The sequence below is a fragment of the Plectropomus leopardus genome, chromosome 22 (genome assembly GCF_026936395.1).
Source record: "Plectropomus leopardus strain MGB_pleo_1.0 chromosome 22, ASM2693639v1, whole genome shotgun sequence".
Classification (NCBI taxonomy): domain Eukaryota; kingdom Metazoa; phylum Chordata; class Actinopteri; order Perciformes; family Serranidae; genus Plectropomus; species Plectropomus leopardus.
The window spans coordinates 12,551,298-12,559,658 of record NC_142197.1 but is presented as its reverse complement, the minus strand read 5'-3'; the positions used below and the strand labels follow the sequence as shown (position 1 = coordinate 12,559,658).

At 39.5% G+C, this 8,361-nt stretch overlaps 1 protein-coding gene across 1 annotated transcript in view; it reads right to left on the bottom strand.

The window, feature by feature from the left end:
- Positions 1-599: 599 nt before the first annotated feature.
- The window catches only part of cacna2d4a (calcium voltage-gated channel auxiliary subunit alpha2delta 4a), a 112,906-nt gene continuing 105,144 nt past the window's right edge, over positions 600-8,361 (bottom strand). Inside the window, exons 35-40 of the mRNA XM_088072791.1 lie at positions 8,198-8,253; positions 7,102-7,122; positions 6,457-6,577; positions 4,174-4,289; positions 3,253-3,335; positions 600-2,392 (exon numbers count right to left, since the gene is read on the bottom strand). Of these exons, the coding sequence (XP_087928917.1) occupies positions 2,300-2,392; positions 3,253-3,335; positions 4,174-4,289; positions 6,457-6,577; positions 7,102-7,122; positions 8,198-8,253 (490 nt within the window). The 3' untranslated portion in view covers positions 600-2,299. The remainder of the gene's footprint in view (positions 2,393-3,252; positions 3,336-4,173; positions 4,290-6,456; positions 6,578-7,101; positions 7,123-8,197; positions 8,254-8,361) is intronic.

Sequence of the window (8,361 nt, the reverse complement as noted above, 5' to 3'; positions counted from 1 at the left end):
ATGTTTTTTTTTGGCTGATATAGAAAATGAGTTTCATTTTGTTTTCTACTGTCCTTTTTTTGCAGAACTGTGCACATTTTTGTTTAGTAACATAAAAACAGATATTGATTTAGTATTTATGGTTAATGCACAAAGATTAAGTTGGAGCAGATCTTTTCTGGGAGAAATTCATACATCTTGCTTTAAGGGTTTCATGAACCGGTTTTCACAGTTATACATGGATATTACAAAATAAGATAACGTGGAAATATTTTATGGTTAGCAGTTAAGTAAGTTTTGTTGGTCCAAATTTCCAACTATTTTCAATCTTAAAAGCATAAAAGTGCAACTAATAATGAAATTCAAGCCAGATTCAATATCTTTATGAATACACTGAAGTTAGTTTGTTTTCAGCATACAAGTTTAGGGATTTAATTTTCTCAATTAAATAGATTAAAAAGATCACCTTGCTAGACTAATGATGCATTTATGATAGGAGTCTCTGTCAATATTAGTCAAATTTCTTGACTGATTCTTTGTTTAAACCTGCTATTGTTGTTTGTATCTTGATGTGTTGACGTCAATCACTGACAAACAAAACAGAACACACTGACCCCAAATACAGTACAAAAAACACATGATCATTTAATTTACTTGGTTGAAGTCATGACCTCAGTCAGTCAACATACAACTTGGACAGACATCAACCATACAATACACAAATATTGTATAGTGGAAATCAAAAACAGAAATGAGACAAATGAAAACAAATTCCTCATATAATCTGTGCAGGACACAACATACTGTAATGATGCACACTCACACACAACAATTATCTGAGTCTATTATACAAACAGGCAAATTCTCAGGCAGTTTCGTCATTAGAACAAGATCAAATTAACGACATGCTGTGTAAGATGATTTAGAAATATGATTGAAGAAGCCACAGGGACACTCACAGCCCAAAATACTATGAAATGCTGGAGTTCAGAATATGAAACACAAGCAAATACAAAAATACCCTATGCAATTAGATTTACACGGTTAATATACAGTACATTGCAATTACATATATGACATTTCCAAACATCTTTTCCCCGTATGACAATCTTTATTCATAGTGTGAGCACTTCCATTTTTTCTTTGAATTCTTGAAATTATATCGTCATCTATGCCAAGTAATAACTAGCAGTTACATGTAAAGTATTCAAAAAACACAGTTCTGCAAATGCATAGTCACCACGATATATCTAAAAAAAATTGAAATGAATCCCAGAAACATTTATGATTTGGTACAACTCCTTTTTTTGTGGGGTATTATTATGTTGCATATATTAGATTTACTTTGAAATCATGTAATTGCATTTTTTAATAAAAAAAAATCCATCATATCATTGTTTTATCCATCTTGATTGTAGATCTACATCAGGTGAGTTTCCACAGTGATGTCCAGCCAAACAAAAATACATACAGTATGTACAAACACAAAGAAAGACACGGCTGATGAAGACAAAGGCAGACATGTTTTATGACATGTCACAGAAACAAACACTTTTGGGATGTAGTCCAGGTAAAAAATCAAAAATTAAGAACGGGACGGAACTTCCCCTTCTGATTTTTCTGCTCTTGCAATTTTATTGACTCCACTGCGAGTGCTTTCTTGGCAGTCAGCCATCACCCTTTGAGATTTGCAGAAGATTCAGAGAAACTGATATTGCAAACACGGAGCAGCAACACTGATGTTACACAACAATGTTTACCATATATTGCTGCAGATCTTCTCTGCCTTCTCTCATTCAGAGTTTTGAAAAACCGGCGCTCAGGATGATAGGAGTGCATGCTTCCAGCTGCATATATAATATGCACGTGTCTGCAATATTCAGTTCAGTGGCATAAAGGAAATGTTAAACATATTTGCCCCCCTGGACTTTGTTATGTTGCATCTTGTGACTCATAATCCCATTTTATCAATGCACGTCAGAGGTACCACCTGCATCTCTTTAGTCCCTTTTCATTTCGAGATGCAAAGTGGTGAGTGAGAAAGCAACTAATGAAAAAGTATCCATGGCAACAACGACCCATTACCTTGCCTTCTTTGCAGTTTGTAATAATTTCCAAAAGTTAACTACGAAATGCACCAAAACCACATCAAAGGTCCGTCATTAGAGACTAGGTTTGTGGTTTTCACGAGCAAAAATGTGCAGAGTAAGTTTTTCTTTTAAAAATCCACTTGCGGCGTCCAGCAACCAAGCACGTCTCTTGATTTATTCCAGTCTCCAGCTCTTTATGAGAATTGGTGAAACAGCAACGTTTTTCATTATCAGGAGACAAGAGCCCAAAAGGAGAGGCAGGTTAGGAAGAGAGAGGCAGAGAGAGATATAACAGAAGCTCCTCCGCAGTCATTGGCGTTCTCCTAAAACAAAAACAAAACAGAAAGTGATTTACCTTTGTGCTTCTGCCACAACTTAAGCCTTTTGGTATCAATTCATCGCAACCAAACTAAATCTGCTAACAGATATAAAACCTACAATTAAGCCACATGGTTGTATGTCTCCGCACACCAGTCAAGTTACACTTACGGTTTACGTCCTTGTCTGTGAAAACATGGATGCTTCACATGTTCACACGCACCTATACAGTCAGCACAGTTTCAAGGTGGACACCCAAGATTAGATTTACCGATTCAGCATCAAAAGTCTCCCCTTCTGATTCTGAGTGCTTGAGCAATGGCCAGAAAAAGTGCTCTGTGAGATCTCATCACAGTGACCTTGATCATTGACCACCAAAATCGAATCAGTTCATCATTAAAGGCAAGAGAACGCTTGTGCCAAATTTGAAGAAATTCCCTGAAAGAGTTCTTGAGATATCACGTTCACAAAAATGAGATAGACAAAATGTAATTGGTTCATGTTTGAATCTATGTGGATGTTTTTCTTAAATTATCTTCAGAAATCGATCCAAAAACGTAATGCCTCCAGCCTCGGCTATCACCTTCTTGGAGGCATAAAAATGCTTTGGTGTCTACCAGGTAGAGCGCACTCAGCACACTGTGGCCTTTTAGTTAATCTAGACATAATGTGTAGATTTTTCTCCACCATCATGCACTCAGTTATTTGAAAAGAAGGTAGGATTTCTGTCAACAAAGATTTTAATTGGCCGATTAAAGCCCAGTTAACATCAATGCACTCTCCCAATTTTGTGCACAGAACCAGTGTGGTAAGAGGGTAAATGGAGGTGTTGAAAAATGGTGCCATGGACCAGTGAGAAGCTGACCTGGGGGTGGTAGGCGTGGCAGGACTCAGGGCGTCTGCGAATCTTCTGGGACCTCATCCTGTCACACTTAACTGAGGCATTATGTACAGCGGAGTCAAGGAGCAACAAAAGGAACAGGATATGTTTCTCTTGAATTCTCATTGAAATATTGATATGAATTATTGAACAACAGAGTACCCCAGGGATGATGTTCTTCTGTAGGCCAACCCGGAGGCTAACGTCGCCCTGGTTCCCACACCAAAAAAGCTGCAATGATCCAAAAAATTTTGGATCATTGCAGAAAATAAGCGCTGTGGTGCATGTTTATTTCAGCAAGGTAATCTTCACAAATGAACACCACTTTCAGGATTTTTGAAGCCTAAATGCAGTTGCTAGAAGGAAAAAGCTAAAATGAACTAAACTACGGTTGTGTCACCACCGCAACGAGGATGTACGTGTTCTGTGTGGTTCGATGTGATGATGTTCTGTAGGCTCATTTAGCCATTTGTCAGCAACTGTCTCTTTTAAGACACAAAAAAGCTCCAAAGTTTGTGGGTGGGGTATTTACTGACGTATTCTATGTTGTAGAACAAAACTCGAAAGTCTCTTAAGGTTGTTTTAATCACAGATCTTATATAAGGCTTCTAACCAAAAACCTCACTGACTTTGAGACAAGGGCACCTGAGGTGATAAAATGCTGACTCATTTCTGGGTTTTAGGACTCATTCCTGGAGCTCTCTATAATAAAGTTTACAGGTGGTAAGCTGGTAAAAGATCCTGGACTTGTTGCAACATTGCTGACTTATTTTTGCTCCCTCTCCAGAGCAACAGGGACTGCAGTGTAAAGAGGAATTCATTTGGGACAAAGTCAAAAAGGGCAGCAAACTATAACTGTATAATCTAGAGCAAACTCTAACAAGATCTAATTTAGTAAAAGGATATATTTGACTTCCTTGGGCTCCATGGTGATGGGTGGATACTGTCTGGAGCAGTCACAGTCTGCCTGCACCACCAACATCAACAGGTTGCTGTCCGGTATCTGTTGCACCACAAACATCCTGACGCACAAAAACACATATTAAAAAAAAGGTGAACATGTGCACACAAACAAAAGCACAGAGAAAGAAAACCTTTTGTGTATTGTATGACATTAAGGGCGTCTTCACACCTGTAGTTCAGTTAATTAGAGCCAAATGAAGGAAGCAAAAATGATATAATGTTGCATTTTAGTTCTGGTTCCTGTTCACAGTGACTTTTAGAAAAAGGCACCAAGAGGAGTAAAGTTGACGTTTTATAGACTGACAAGGAGCTGATTGATCAGACAGTTTTGGTGATCATCCCGTATCTTCAGCGTAACGTCAGGACCCACATGCGGAAATAACATTCCAATGATTGTGTATATTTAGTTTTTTTGGTGTCACAAAGAAATAACTAATGATGAGAATTACTAGTATTATCAGACTGAAAATTGACTGCATGTTATGACTAACATAGACATGACAAATTGTATTTTACAGTAATTATTCTTGAGATTGCTGTCACACACTTTTTAATGGACTTAATGAAGTGATAAAGTACATGGAGTCGGTTAAAAATAGCCTAAAGTCATAAAATGAGTGCTTATTACATAAAACAGATGTTTTATGTCCTTGAAGTTTTCCTTTGAGGACATAATGCAGTTAAAAAAGGTAACAAATCTGAATATATCACATTATATGTTATTGCGATACTCAGTATGATGCAATGATATCGTACAGTGGGGCCGCTGGTGATTCTCACCTATAACAAGGCGGTCATGGATTGTACTAACCAGGCAATCGGACCTGAGTTTATTTTTATTTTAACCAAACAAAGCAGATTAGGTGTGAACACCTGGAACACACTGCGTATTTCCACAATTATAAGCACATACTCCACTCATTTATGAAGCCATGCAAGCTACTGCATTGTCAACAACACGGTCCTGCAAATGTTTCACAATAAAATGCCTTGTGTCAACAACTGATGGGATTGTGTCGAGAGAAACGTAACAGGGCTTTCATTTTGAAATGGAAAAAGGAAAAGTTTGAGTATAATAGTGAGATTTGTATTTCCTCATATCTGTGACAGATAAAGGCTTTGAACCTGAAGTAAAGGTGGTATAGAGTGAGCATAATTATTGAAAAAAAAAATTAACATCTATTTTTTGCTGACAAGCGTGGACATCACACAGGAAAAATCGACAGGCCACCGTTTCTCTAGAAGTGCCGTGCCTGAGGAGCATCTGAGAGGCACCTGACCAACACTGCTCCCACACAGTGTGACTGTTTCAATCTGTAAACATAGATGCTGGAAAAAAAAAAAAAAGGTTCAGCAACACTGAGGTGCTGATCACGCAGGCAGTGTGTTCCAGGAATAACATTTTGTCAAGAAAGAGGCACTAAGACATGGCAAACACAATTTCCAGAATGACTGTTAGACTGATTGCAAAAAAAGAAGAAAATATGGAAAACTCCATTTAATATTTAAATAGTAATTCATAAGATTATTTCTATGGGAAAAATTCTTTTGCAGGTATGCTTGACTGCATGGGTTGGTGATATTGGTTTATACAGATCTTGTCCCGTTGAGGGACTGTAAGCAGTGTTTGTGCTGCGTTATACCTCTTTTGGCCTCATGAGGGCGTTCACACTCAACCTATGATCACAAACCTGCTGAAGTATTATAGTAACCACAGTGTTTCTGTCCCTGTTTCTGTTTTTCTCTCTTACACACACACACACACACACACACACACACACACACACACACACACACACACACACACACACACACACACACGCAATGGGATGCCTCCCTCTCTTTCTCCTTGTCCCCCTTCTCTTGCCTCCCACTGTTTTTCCATCTCTGTTTCTGTCACCCGCTCTCCCCCACTGCTCTGTTTTTTCATCTACCTCTCTTATTTCTTTCACTCAGATTTCAAGTCTCTCTCTCTCTCTCTGTCTCTCTCTGTTGCTTCTCGGTCTTTCTATAACCACATGCACCCAGATCTATTTCCCATCCTTTCTACTTATTTCCCTCTTCCTAATATTCTTGTATAAACACACACTGCTCTCAGTATGCAGAGCAGAGCAAAACCGTGGAAAATGGATTTCGGAAGGACAATTTAATATGACTGGTCTCGGGCTTAGAGGGGACTGCACTGTAGACTGGGGTGTGCATAAGTGTCCACGAGTGTGTGCTTACTTCTGGCAGCGTCCACACTTAATAATGCTGTTGGTCTCTTTGACTGACGGCTCGTAGACGAAGCTGGGGTACTCGGTGTCACACGGCTGCAGGATGTCCCCTCTTTTCTTATGAGCTGAGGCTAATGGAGAAATAGATACGGGTCATGTCTCGAGGTTGGGAATCCAGTGTGTGCGTGACAGTTTGTTGATGACTGGCAGGTTCAGAATCTGTCACAGGAGAGCGCTGGGTGCTATTTGAATGATTCACACTTCAGCTATTTATTGCTCTTTGTAGCATGAGGTACTCTAGCTTGCTGTGTACTCCAAACAAAATTGAATTTGGTGTGTGTGTACAGGTAAAATGACGGTTTGACGCCGGGATGAAGGGTCATAACGGCTTGTTGAAATTTATTTGTCTGGTTTCAAACTATGTTTTCTGTCTGACTTCCTCAGAATTACATTAGTTTCGGTGTATGCTTAGTTCTCGTTTTGTAGAACCTGCAAGTTGCGCCTGTTGTCACTGAAAGCTACTTATGTAATCAGACACACCACATTTATTTTGTTTGAAGTATACTACAAACGCTACACCACACACAAAATCCCCCAAAAATGTAGTTTTACAGAACACTGATCTTCCCCAAAACACGTCAAGGCAAATACTTACACACGCTGAAAGATGGTTTGGCTGAATGGAGGGTTGATGATGATGATGATGATGATAATGATGAAGATGGAGATGAAGGAAGAGTGGGTGATTTAAAGGTTAAGTAATGAGGAGAGTAAAATTGATAAAAAGACAGAGGCAGATAAGAGGTGAGGGGATCAGAGGAAGTGTCGCCTGGTGACTAACGCTGCACACAATTTACAGTAAACACTTCTGGCATTGAACTGACACAACATACATACATGTGAATGGTAGCACAGACTGATAAAAGTTAAATTTAGTGAGTGTTGAAGATGAGTATTTTGAGCTCAGACATGTTTACGTTAAAGCTGGAGAGCAAGACTTTTTACATATAAAAGCACGTCTGTTACATTCGAGCCCTTGCCAAACAAATTTAAACAATTAAACCTATGGCCACCAGGGACAGCTCTCTCTAACGCAGCGGTTCCCAACGAGGTCCAAAAGTGGGTCAGAGGTCCATTCTGAATGGACTGCAACGGAATAAGGGATAAAACTGGAGATAAAAGAGAAACTCAAAGTTCAGAGGAAGCTGGGACGCCCAGTAGCTCACCTGGTGGAGCGGGCGCCCCAGGTACAATGGTTGCGACTTCAACTCCCACCTGCGGCCCTTTGCCGCATTTCAACCCTGCCCCCCCTTTCTCGCTTCAGCTGTTCTATCATAATAAGGCAAAAGATAAAAGAAGAATCCTTAAAAAAGGTTCAGAGGGAGGATTAAAGTAAAAAAAAAAGTCTTGAAGAGAGCTCTCATGGGGGCGGGGGAGTTGCAGCACAGTCACCTGCAGGCAAACGTCATAAGCACACGCTGACAGCGTTTGTGTCTCACTGCCAGAGGGGGGAAAGGAAAGTTCTGCACTCCAGCTTTAAGATTTAAACATGATTTAATAATCCCTAAAGAATCTGTGTACGTGTATTATTTATGAAAAAAATATGACTGTAAAGAACTGCTCTGAATGCTGTGCTGATTTACAGAACATACATGATTAATACACATGGAAGGACATTTCTTCATACAAAAGGACATTTGTCACAGAGAGTTTGACCTCAAATGGCTACATTTTGTCCTTGTAGAGCTCACCGTCAGCAAAATGGTCCGCATGCCAGAAGCCACAGATATTAAACTCCAGGAGAAACCTTGTGAAGAAGAGAGGAGAGTGGACAGAGAGAGAGAGAGTCAATTAGGTGGCTATCATTATAGAGCAAAGCAGATTGCAGGCAGATTGCATTCAGCTTTCAAAAACT